Below are 12,304 nucleotides of genomic sequence, written 5' to 3'. Positions count from 1 at the left end.
CACCTCAGCCCCTGCTCTCCCCTTCCCCTGCCCCAACACTAGTCCTAGCTGCATGCTCCCTGAGGAAGGCCAGCAGGGACCACCCGGCCCTTTCCTGGACTGTTCTAGAAACTGCCCTTGCCCACAACCAGTGATTCTACCCGAGTCTTCATGGCAGCTTCCTACCCACGTGACCTGTCAACTCGACTCTATTCCCAAGGATGGTGTTGCTTGTGGGGTCAGCCTGAGCTGGAAGCTCCACTGGCCAGGGCTGGAGCCCTGGGTCCCTGGATAATAACACGTTTTCTGTAGACTTGCTTGTGCAGGCTTCCTCTCGTCTGAGAGGCCTCTTGGGCCCTGTTCCCTCACATGGAAGAAGTAACACTTATTTGCCTGATAAGCTGAGGCAACCTTCCAGTTCTGAGCACTGATTATTTGTTGCTTCACCCATGTTCATGATTAGGGTTTGTGTTGTAAGCATAAATGTGTGAAGTTGTTCATACCACTCCCCCTACCACTAAAAAACACAGCAATGTTACAAGTCTGGATATCAGAAAACTTGAATCTCCTTAGGCTGGCCTTCATGCAGTTCTCTGTTGCTGGGTGTGTTGATGCCAGAGACCCCCAGTGATACTCTCACTTGGCTTAGATGTAAACAGAAAGTGACGTTTAAATGCCCCTGTGTCCCCTGTGTGTGGCCCATCTGCCCAGGCTATCCTGTGGGCTCCCCGCCCCACTCCTCACACCTGTCCTGCCAGCCCCGGGCTCTCCTGCAGGGGCCTCGTGTTGGAATCAAGCAGAATGCCCACCTGGCTTCCCTCTTCCCTTCCCTCCTGCAGGCATCTGAAGGAGATCTCGGAGCTACAGAGTCAGCAGAAGCAGGAGATCGAGGCCCTGTACCGCCGCCTAGGCAAGGCGCTGCCCCCCAACCTGGGTCTCTTCCACACGGCACCTCCAGTCGGCCGCCGGAGAAAGACCAGCAAGAGCAAGCTGAAGGCGGGGAAGTTGCTAAACCCCCTGGTGCAGCAGCTCAAGGTCGTGGCCTCCAGCACAGGTTGGCCCAGGGCCCTCCTGGCCGCCCTCAGGCGTGGGAGCGGGGCAGGCGGGAGGCAGGCACTAGGCCCTGAAAAAGCGCTTCTTGAATCTCCTTCCACTGGAGCAGGGAAGCCTTTTCAGGCCTGGGAGAGCTGGGGCCTCCGCCCCTCCTGCCGGGAAGGAAGGACTGAGGGGCAGGCTTTCTTGGAGTCCTCAGCCACCTGTGGGTTGCAGTGTGCTCCTTGCAGAATGCTGCCTGGGATGGGGGCTGCTTCCTCTGACCCCGTTTCTCAGGCATATGTCGCCCCCTGACAGAGGGGGTCGAGCAGCTGCCTTGTTGGGGGGAGAGGATGGTAAGGCTCCCCCACCCGCAGTCTTTAACCGCAGTGCCCAGGCACTGAGAGTGCACCCTGACCCCGAGCCCCCACACTCTGGGGTGGGGACCCAGTGAGCTGAAATCCCCAAATGCGCCCGGTAGGAAGCCAGCAGTGAGTTGACCTTAAGCCCTCCCTCTCCATGTTACAGATAACCTGCAGGGCACACATCCAAGAATTACAAGGATTACACAAAACTACATGAATTCCATGCCAATTCCTAAAGCTAACATGAGACTTATGAGAGTGAGGAAATCCACAGGTCCCCTTTGAGCCTAGGTGTGCATCTCCAGGTGTGCTGTGGTCCTTTCACTGCACTTGCACAACACAGGCTGGCACAGTGTTGGTGATCAGTGGAAAGAGTGGTCATTTTCTTTGATCTTCCTGACACCCCCACATGGGTGACCCAGCCATGCACCCGTTGCCTGCAGGGACTCAGCTTCCCCAAGGTCACCCAGCAAAGAGCAGGGAGGATAGACATGGCCTGAGCTGGCTGGTCTGTCCTGTGGTGCCTCATCGTGCCTGTCACCCCTTCTCCCCCCAACCCAGGTCACTTGTCAGACTGCAGCAGAGCCCCTCCTGCTAAGGACCCTGCCCAAGCTGGGGCAGGGCCCACAGCAGCTTCAGACCCATGTGGGAAGGCAGTTCAGACCCAGCAGCCTTGCTCCGTGCGGGCCTCCCTGACTGCAGACATCTGCTCCGGCTTGGCCAGTGATGGAGGCGGAGCGCATGGCCCAGGTGATTCCCAGCTCGCCCGTCTCTGAGCATGTGCTAGCCTCATAGGGCCCGTGTGGCATAGAGGGGACGTGAGATGCGGCCAAGGCAGCCGACAGCTTCTTAAGGAAAAAAATAATAGACGTAGCTTTTGAATGAAAAAAGTGGATGGCCTGCCCATCATCGAGTCTTGCTGTAAGCGGCTCAGAGGGAGGTGCGCTTTGCAAGAGCCGGCCTGGGGAAGGCGCCAGGACCAGTGAGAGGTCAGGTGTGGCGTCTGCTGCGTGCTCTGCGCCGGTTCCCAGGCACTGGCCCACCCTGTCCCACCCCATTCCCCACTAAACATGGGTCCTTCCGTCAGGAGGGCCAGCTGGGGGGACGAGGGCACAGCTCTCGAGCTGGGAGATTGGCCTTGAGGAGGAAATGCTCGTCACCGCTGCCGTGGACGTAGCAGCTACGCGATGAGGTGCTCCACCCCCACCATCTCTGTCCAGAGAAGTCGTGGTGACCGCTGCCGGTGCCCACCCCCCACCCTGCCCCGCACGCTCTCCTGGGGTCCGCTTCTCTTCCGCTCCAACACTGCCTCCTTTGCATTACATGGTCAGTGGCTGTGGTCCTCTGGGCTGGGCTAGGTGGAGCCGTGGATGCTAAGTGAAGAGGCTGATATGGCTTGTGGTGTGTAGGAGGAATCCCAGAGACTGTACTTGATGCCTGTCTCTTTGTTTTCTTCCCTCTATATTCATTTGCAGGCTGGACGGTTTACCACCCAACGTCTGAGAGAGTGACCTATAAGTCTAGTAGCAAACCTCGCGCTCGATTCCTCAGTGGACCCGTGTCTGTGTCCATCTGTCTGTATTTGTTCTTTTGTATTTTATCACCTCCTGGCCCTTGGTTTCTCCCCTGCCCCTCCCTGTCTTCATTACCTTCCATACATTCTGTAGGACGCCTACCCCACCCCATTGAAATCACTTGTTTAATATAAGAAACGGAACCCCGTCCATGTCCACCCTTCTGGCCCCAGAAAGCGCCAGTGCATGCTCTTGGCTGGCTCATGCCCGGACACCAAAAGCATGTGCAGTGGCTCACCCACTCCTGGCCTTGGGCGCTCTGCCGCCAGGCCCCCAGGTGCTCTGCATTTCTCTCGTCACTCGTTTGTTTAGTGTTTTTTTGTTTTTTTATGTTGGACGTAGTTTTATTTCTGTTGCGATTGTGGCAAATTTACACGTCCGCTGTCCCCAGCTCCAGCGACAACAAAAAGACAACCCCGGCCTTCTCTAGACGCATGGTGTGTTTCACACGTGTCTGGACTCTGAAGACATGCATGTAGCAAGCTGAGACAGTTCTAGAAGGTCACTGGAGGGTGTAACTTCTGTACAAGGGCCGTATCACAACATCCAGTACTGTTAACCCACTGCCCCACTCCCTGCATGTGGAAATGCTGAGAGAACGTGCTCCAGCTAGGATGTCCCAGCCCCCCTCTCCATTCTGGTCACGTCAGGAATCTCTCTAACCCTGAGAGCTGTGATTCCCAGCCTCCTGCTGTGCCTCTCTTTCTGGGCCTGCCCCCTCCTGGTCTTCTCTCTAGCTGGAGCACTTTACTTGGTGTATTTCCCTCTCATCTCACCAACCTCAGAGATGAAGTCAATTATTCAGTTCCTCAAAGCTCTGCTAAAGCAAAACTCAAGTCCCAGTCATCCTCAGACTCCCTGGAACACCCTCCTAGTACCCAGGGACTCCATGTACAGGAATGGCACATCTGCTCAGGCTGTCCAAAATCGTTTTCATTCCTCAGATCAATTGGCAAATGATTCAAAAGCTGTGAGGTTTTCAGGTTTTTGTTTTTCAACAGAAAAGTTAAGCTTTTAACCAATTGGATTGTACATGCTGGTTTAGGGCATGTGGCTTTTGCTGGTACAATAAAGATACATTGTGCTTGTTGTGATCTGAGGCCACGTCCATGGTAGGCGTCCATCAGAGTTCAGTGTCCATCCCCATCAGAGGGACTTTGGCACCCTCCTGTGGGAGGGGCAGGTTGGAGGCATAGGACCGCGTAGAAATGCTCAGGGACTGCCCAGTGCCTCTTGTCCACTAACAGGGGCCCTATTTCAGCTCGAGTGTCATGGGACTACTGGTTAGTTGCTAAGTTGGGTGGGGGCTGGGAGGCCTGCATGCATCCTGGCTCCCTGCTTACCTCACGGCATCACTCACTGGTCCTCTTCTGCCCTTGTGTGCCTGGCTCTTGCCTGGGAAGCTGTGGTGAGGGCACCTGGGCCTCCAGGTGTCTCATGGTCGGACAAGTATGTGTATCATTGCCGGGAGGGTGGCTGGCCGGGCATGGGAAGCAGATTAGAGCAGGGCACTTAGAATAAAAGTGTGCGAGTGATCAGCGCCATGTATGCCCCTGAGGTCATTGCCATGCTACCTTTCTACCCACGTGGTTCTGCTTTTTTGTTCTAAGGGTTTTCATTTGCATCATTGTTAATTATTGTTCCAGGATAAAAAAAAAATTTTTTTGAGGCACAGTAGGGACAAAGGGTTTATGTTTTACTTCTGTCTCTGTGGCCAAGAGGAAAGGAATGTGTGAGGCACGGCTTGGTGGAGACAGGGACCAGGCCTAGGCAGGTTGATTTTAGGTAGTGGTACCTGCTGGCCTGTAAGGCCTTATTTCCTCTGATGCTGTGAATCTAATGGTACTGCTTGTTTTCACACCCTGGCCCTTTTAGGCACACCTTGGCTGAGTTCCTAGTCTTCGGGCCACAGCTTGGCCCCCACATGGTCTGAGGTTGCTGGTCAGAGACTGTGCTGTGGGTTCCTGCCCTGGGCCCTCCCACCCACAGGCCTCCAACTGGGGGCATGTGCAGGCTCAGCCTCGCTCCTGCTGCTCTAACGGGGTGCAATGCCCCAGGACACCCCCTCCCGTCCCACGTGCCCTGGCATTTGCCAGGCCCTCTAGGGGTCCTCAGTCTGCTGGTTTCTGGGTGACCAAGGAGTTTTGTGGTCTGAGAGGAGACTGAGTACATGCCTGTGAGAGACTGGAGGGAAATTCAAAGCTGGTTGCAGCCCCTGAGGGCTGAGAGGCAAGGGACTTTGGGCAAAGATTGTAGAGAGGAGGGCATGCAGAGCAGTTGGAAGACCCTGAAGTGTGCCCACTCGGTGGGATCTGGGTTGGCTGTGAGGGCTGGAGGGAGCTTGAGCTTGGGTGCTGAGGGCCATGGCTTTGGGGATGTGGGGGCAGCTAGCCCAGCCCAGAGCTAAAGCCAAGAGGTTTTCAATTTGCTGCCTTGAACTGAACAGGAGACAAGACTAGGAAAGTAAAACCTGTGTTAAGCTTTGAAGTACAGAAAGAAGGTCCCAGCTTCAGTGAAACTCAGAGAAGATGAGAGAGGTTGGAGATGGGTGGGGGCACCTGGGGTGGAGCTGCAGGCAGCTTCAGGAGGTGAGGAGGTAACTTGGGGTGGGCGAGGCAACCACGCACAGGATGGAGAGCGGGGGGAGGGAGGGTAAAGCCTGGACGCCTCCGCAGGGCAGGTGCCGGGACAGGCCAGCCATCCGAGCAGTAGGCGGGCCGGCCCCCAGGGAAGGGCTGATGTGGGGGTGAGGCTCTGGGCACAGAACCCTCCTTGCGGCCAGTGGAGGGTTCAGGGAAACTTGGAGTCGGGGTGGGGGGGGTGGCGCGGTTGTGTTCAGAAGTGGTTGTGTCCTGTTGGTCAGAAGCTGTTGTCAGACCCATTGATCCTCCCTGCCTCTGGCTCCTACTCATCTGAACAGAGGCAGGTGCGGGTACCCTTCCAGGACTTTCTCTCTGCACATGGAATGATGGGGTCTGCTTTGTGTTTTTCGCACATGTCCATCCGCAGGCCAGGTGCCCATGCTGTAGCAAGTTTGTCTCTGGGACCCCCAGGGGCCGCTGTGCAGCCTCCAGGTCCTTCCCTCACCTGGGCGTGTTCTCATCTCTCCCTGTGGGGACTCAGGCAGGGGAGGTCACCCAGGGAGGAGACACCCCCTCACAAAGCCCCACCCCACCCTACGACCACTCAGGTTGAGCTGTCCTAAGGGCAGGCCCCGTGCCACCTGGGGAATGAAACTCAGGGTGGAATTACCCTAGGGCAGAGCCGAGACACATCCTGCTTCCCTGTTCATGCTGCACAGAAGAGTTTCAGCACTTGTCTCGGTTTGAGACTAGGTGGCTGGATACAGAGACGCCCGGAATGATGTTTTGGCTCTATATGCCATTTGTTTCTGGTGCCGGAACAGAGTGTCAATCCCACTGTCAGGTGTAAGGCTGACCATTGGAGGTACCCCTCTTGTCATGGGGGAGGTGGGGAGGCCCCTGGCAGGTCCGCAATGAGGCTGCTGGCCCCAGTTCCTGTGAACTTCGTTAGTATTTGAACACTGATAAACAGCAGGTGTGGTCGTGGCTGCAGGGCCTGGCCCACTTCTTAAGCAGTCTGCCCGCGTCGGATACCCTGGGATTTGAGGTGTCCCTCGAGCGGTCCAAGGGTCTAGACGGCACTGGGTGCCCAACAGGGCTGACCTTCCACACCAGGAGCAACCTCTGTTTCCATGCCAAAGTGAATGTGAGGGCAAGTGGTGTGGGGGTCTCACTGCACGCAGGCCTGGGTGCTGCCTGAGACCCCTGGCCTGGCTGTGAGGGCAGGTGGCTGGTGGCTCTGTGGGCGACTCCTGCAGACACGTGCTGCACCAGGACAAGGCTTTAGGTCATCCAGTGTGTTACTCCTTTGCAGTCTGGGAAGAACAGTTTTCCCAACAGCTGGGAGAGGCTGCCGAGCCCTGCATCCCTAGCATCTGCCCTTGTAGAAGCTTCTCTGAGTCGTTCTGGGGCCTCTAAGCCAGCTCTTGCCAAGCCTTGGCTAAGGACGGAAGTCCTACAGGGGAAGACTCACTCTACAGGGGAAGACTCACTCTTCATGGGAAACCAGGGGGTGGGGCTGGTTAAAACCATTATGCCCCGTGTGGGCCTGATGTGGGCTTCCTGTGGGCCCACGTGGGTCCCCTGTAGGCCTCCTGTGGGCTGTAAGTGGGCCCCTTGTGGGTCCCATGTGGGCCCTCTATGGGTCCTCTGTGGCCCTGGTGCCCTTGTGTTGCTGCTTGTAGCCTGCTGGCTCTGTAGGCAGGAACTCGATGTATACACTAGCACAGTACGGGTTGAGCAGGGCTGGGTGGAGGCTTGTTCATCAGAATCTGTCTGCATGGTGGGTGTTGAGGGCAGGACTCAGGCCAGGGCACAGACACAGGGGAGGAGATTCAAGTGGCCACCTGAGGATGGACAAGGGCTCTGGTGTGAGTGTGGACTGGTTAGCCACATGATGCCTGCTCAGCTGTGGTTCTGCACTGAGCCGGACAGTGTGGCCTCAGTGTGGAGGGACCCGAATCTGGTTTGTTTGTGTTTAAAGGTCCACCCTAAGGGCTGGGAGCCGTCTGTATTCTGGGCACCTCAGGGCCTGTGTTCAGCGAGGGCATGGAACGCTGGGGGCTATCCGTGCTCCATCTCCTCGGGCTGTGTCCGGTGAGGGTGTGGAGGTCTCAGTGCGCTGGTATCACTCTCTGGCTCTGAGCACTGTGTCCTGGTGGCCGATGGCTTTGACCCTGGGTTCCCGGGAAGGTCGGTCTGGGGCCCTGATTGCAGGCCCAGGCTCTGTCTAGCACTCCTGACCAGGCAGCTCCTGGGGCTGGCTGGCGTGTTCTCTTTCTCTGGTGACGGGAGGCAGGTCTGAATGCAGAGCTCTAGCTGCACTAGGAGGTGCCAGGCAGGCACAGAGCAGCCTTTTGAAAGAACCTGCTACTGTGAGGCTGCAGGGACCTGGCAGAGTGATTAGTCCCATGTCCCAGGGTCATCTCTAGGGGACTGCTATGGCCCAGAGGACGCTACAACCACAGGAATCTGACTAGGAAACATGCACTCATCTGGTGCCCTGCACGCTCACAGAGCCCAGGACCCTCCTCCCTTCGTGCCTCGGAGCCCCCAGAGGGCCCTGTGCTCTCATTTGGGGTCCATCTCAGGACACAGACCAGCAAAAACCCTTCAGAGTTCCCACTGAGAATCAGTCAGTCTGGATTGCTGGCCTTTTTGGTTTTATTCACACATTAGAGACCCCAACAGGATATCACCTCCCTTTTTACCAAGTCAGCCTCATAGAACACAACAGAATGAACAAAAATAAGTGCAACTCAATTTGAGCTAGGTTTCTGAGCCCAGTGGGCACAGCCCTTCCCCAAGAAGCCTTTGTCCCCGCCCCCAAATGCAGGAGGCAGCATCTTGCCTTCCGCAGCGAGAGTGCTGGGAATGGCTGAGTGGCAGGCACTCTCCAGGGAGTATGGGGTGTGCAGGGAATTGTGCTGCAGGCGAGGGGGCCGTGGGCCGGAGCACAGACAGACCCTCCGTGCTACTGTGGCCTTGCTGAGTGACCTTGGGGACACCTGAGCCATCCTTGCCTGTCCCACGTTTGCCTGCTTGGCTCCCTGGAATGCCACTGGGTAAGCCGGGTGTGGCAGCCCCTCCTGGGCAGCTCATCTGCCCTCCAGGTGGGCACTGACTGTCAGTGCCAGACACTAAAGTCACTGCCCATCTGTCTTAGCACAGACAGCCTCTGGGGAGCACAGGGCCTGGTAGCATTTAGTCATGGTGCAATAAGGAGGCCTCGCCCTGCCCCAGTGGACCTGGAATACCAGATGAGGCAGCAGCGATACAGAGAATCAGGGTCGGCCCTGCCTCCCACCTCTCTAGATAGGACCCCTCATATTTCCCCACCACACTTGCCACTGGCCTGTTCAGGGCAGCTGTCCAGGATCTGGGATTGGCCTCAAACCTGCAAAACAATGTATCTTTTTGCACTTGGAAAACCACCCATGGGCCTCCCTCTGGGCAGAGCTAGGCTCTGCTCCATTGAGAGCTCTCCTGGCTGACTTTTAGTGGGTTTCCTGCCTCAACCAGTGGGGCTCCCAGAAACCTTACATTTGAAAGCCAAGCAGTGTGCTTTGCTTTTTTTTTTTTTTCTCCTTTCTCTCTCTCTTTTTTTTTTTGAATATGCTTCTAGAGACACACACACTTCTACCTGAAGCTTGGGGCTTGGCCCTGCACCTCCGCCCTTCAGCGCAGCTCTTGTGAACCTCCACACTGACTTGGGGGCCGCCCAGTTAGCCCAGGAGGCTGGTCCCTTCTTTCTGAACTGCTGGCCTTTGCTCCTCCTCGCACACTGATGACTTTTGCTTAGAGTGTGGTGGCTTGTCCCCCATGTGTGCTGTCCTGCCTAACCCTGTGGTCTTGTGTCATTTCTTCTTCCTTTGCAGGGTCTGCCTTGAAGCGTCTCTGTCTAGGCAAAGAGCACAGCAGTCGTAATTATCGGGTTTTTTACCCCTTGTCCGCTTCCATCGCATGGGCTTTATTGTGGCTAGTGTGCATCAGGGTTTCCGCGACTAGACCGGGAGCCGAGGGCCCAGCAGGTGGCCGGGCGTCAGCCTGCTCTGCGCCAACCCTTCGCGGGTGCTGCTTGGCCTCCGCCTGGCGAGATAGCCGCCCTCGGGCGCCCTTTTGAGTCTCCATGGCTCCTAGAGTTTGTGCATTCTTGCCAGTTCACATCTAACAGGCTGTCCTTCTCCGGAACGTCCACATATTACCAATCATTAATTGGCTCCTTTTCCAAAACCGTAGGAATATTTCCTTGAAGTGCTAAAGATGAGTGCCCCTCACAGAGGAGAGATGCCGGGACAAAATGGGTATCAGTTTACCTGGGCTGCCCACTGCTCTCATCTCATGCCTTTTTTTTTTTTTTTTTTTAATTTTTCTGTTTTTCTTTTCTGGCTGAAATGTTCATGTAGAAATAGCAGCGTGTGTAAAATCTCATCACTAATGTTTAACTGTTTGTGTCTGTGCTGTTTCATTGCTAGCCTCTAAAGTAAACTACATATTGCAATGGCTTGTTTGAAGAGATGGTCATTAGGTTATTTATTTAATGCAGAAAATTTAAAAATTGGTTTATCCAAAATTGCCAATAAGAAATTACATGCTGGGGAAGGAAAGGGACACAATTCAAAAAAATTTAAAAGTCCTGTTTTGGCCATTAAAAAAGATCTTTGAGTGAAGTGGCCAAGTGCGCTCACCTTTGTCCCGCTCCAGCTAAGCCACAGCCCCAGGCCTTCCCGGGCAACCGGGCCTCCCAGTTCCTCCTGCTACAGGCATCAGCCCCTCAGTTGGCACCAAGCCTGTAGACCCATGTCGGAAGGCTCTGGGTATTTGTATCCTTTATTATTATTACACACTCTGGTGAGTAGAGGCGTGATTTCTGTGTCTTAAATTCCAAATCACCAAGTCATTATCATTCACGGGAACATCAGCAATCCAACCTATTGCAAGCATTTTCCCTTTGCTGGAAGGATAGCAGCAGCTGCTAAGCATTCTGCCTAAAGTATTGTTGAATCTCCTCTGAATCCTCATATTAGAGCTGAGAGTGCAGAAGCGTGAGGAATTTGCCCCCAGTCTGTGTCCAGCTGCACCAGGAGTTTTCTGAACTCTCTCACATGGGGGTCTGGTGGTCCTGGGCAGTGTGGGCACAGAGGATGCTGAGTGAGGCTGCCAGCAGCTGGGGTCCTGTCCCCTGGCTGATGAGATGGGTGATGGCTGCCTGTCAAAGCCCAGTCCCCTGAGGTCGCTCCACTGTGTCTAAAACTGCATGGATCCCCCCAATGCAGACCATCTCCTGAAGCAAGGTGTTGCCTGGCTTAAGCGAGACCACTGTATGAATGACTGCAGCCAGCCAGTGGTGCTGGCGTGTAGTGTCACCAACCCTGGCCTGTGTGTGCTCTCTAGGGTCCTCCACCAGCAGCCTGGTCCCGGGCCCTGAGCCGGGCCCCCAACCTGCCCTGCACATCCAGGCGCAGGTGAACAACAGCAACAACAAGAAAGGCACCTTCACGGACGACCTGCACAAGTTGGTGGACGAGTGGACAAGCAAGACGGTTGGGCCCACACAGCTGAAGCCGTCACTCAACCAGTTGAAGCAGACGCAGAAGTTGCATGACATGGAGGCCATGGCAGGCTGGCCCCCGGCCTCTGGCGAGGCACGGGCTGTAAGTGGGGCATGGCGGGGGCTGGGCTTGCCCAGAGTCGAAGGCACAGAATGGGAATGAAGCTGTGACTCCAGATCTCAGCTGAACAGCTGAGCAGCAGGCCCTAGCCCAGTGTTGGGCAGTGTCTAGGTGGGACTGGCCAGCAGCTTGCAGGTGTGGCCTCATCCTGGTGAGCCCACCTCAACCTGTCTTCCACCAGAGCCCAAGCTGGCAAAGTGGGTGGGGTCTGCACAACATACCCAGGGGACACCCCTTATTGGGTTTTAGCTCAGGTGCCCCAGACCACGTGGGGCAGAAGTGAGGAGCTGCTGTCTTAGGTTTTGTTCTGTGAATTGTTCCTGTATTAGGACTGCTGACTTCAAAGCCTACTTGAAGGAGTATTCCCTCTTTTTCAGTCTCCTGGAGGAGTTTGTGCAAGATTATGTTATTTTTTCCTGAAATGTTTAGCAAAGTTCACTGGTGAAGCCATCTGGGCCAGAAGGGTTTTGTTTTTCTTTTTAACTTTTTTTTTTTTTTGGAGTATAGTTCATTAACAATGTTGTCTTAGTTTCAGGTGTACATCAAAGTGATTCAGTTATACATATACATGTATCTAGTTTTCAAATGCTTTTCCCAGTTAGGTTGTCACATAATATTGAGCAGAGTTCCCTGTGCTATATAGTGGGTACTTGTTGATTATCCATTTTAAATATAGCAGTGTGTACATGTCAATCCCAAACTCCCTATTCCTCCCCAACCCTTCTCCCTGGTAACCATAAGTTCAGTTCTCTAAGTCTGTGAATCTGTTTCTGTTTTGTAAATAAGTTCATCTGTATCATTTTTTATTTTAGATTCCACATATAAGTGGTATTGTATGATATTTGTCTTTCTCTGTCTAACTTACTTCACTCAGTATGACAATCTCTAGGTCCATCCATGTTGCTGCAAATGGCATTATTTCATTCTTCTTAATGGCTGGGTAATATTCTGTTGTATATATGTACCACGTCTTCTTTATCCATTCCTCTGTTGATGGACATGTAGATTGCTTCCATGTCTTGGCTATTGTAAAAAGTGCTGCAGTGAACATTGGGGTGAATGTATCCTTTTGAACCATGTTTTTCTCCAGATATATGCCC

The 12,304-nt window shown here is 54.5% G+C and overlaps 1 protein-coding gene across 6 annotated transcripts in view; it reads left to right on the top strand.

The window, feature by feature from the left end:
* WNK2 (WNK lysine deficient protein kinase 2) overlaps positions 1–12,304 on the top strand; it is a 148,111-nt gene that overhangs the window by 109,957 nt on the left and 25,850 nt on the right. For 3 of the 6 annotated variants that reach the window (XM_061200630.1, XM_061200628.1, XM_061200627.1), the window contains exons 24-28: positions 819–1,033; positions 1,938–2,126; positions 2,852–2,950; positions 9,411–9,455; positions 10,927–11,186. In XM_061200630.1, coding sequence (XP_061056613.1) covers positions 819–1,033; positions 1,938–2,126; positions 2,852–2,950; positions 9,411–9,455; positions 10,927–11,186 — 808 coding nt within the window. The remainder of the gene's footprint in view (positions 1–818; positions 1,034–1,937; positions 2,127–2,851; positions 2,951–9,410; positions 9,456–10,926; positions 11,187–12,304) is intronic. The other 3 variants (XM_061200629.1, XM_061200631.1, XM_061200632.1) reach the window with 3 other exon arrangements.

This window comes from Eubalaena glacialis, chromosome 9, assembly GCF_028564815.1.
Source record: "Eubalaena glacialis isolate mEubGla1 chromosome 9, mEubGla1.1.hap2.+ XY, whole genome shotgun sequence".
NCBI lineage: Eukaryota > Metazoa > Chordata > Mammalia > Artiodactyla > Balaenidae > Eubalaena > Eubalaena glacialis.
The sequence above is the reverse complement of the archived record's forward strand: the minus strand, read 5'-3'. Positions and strand labels throughout refer to the sequence as shown.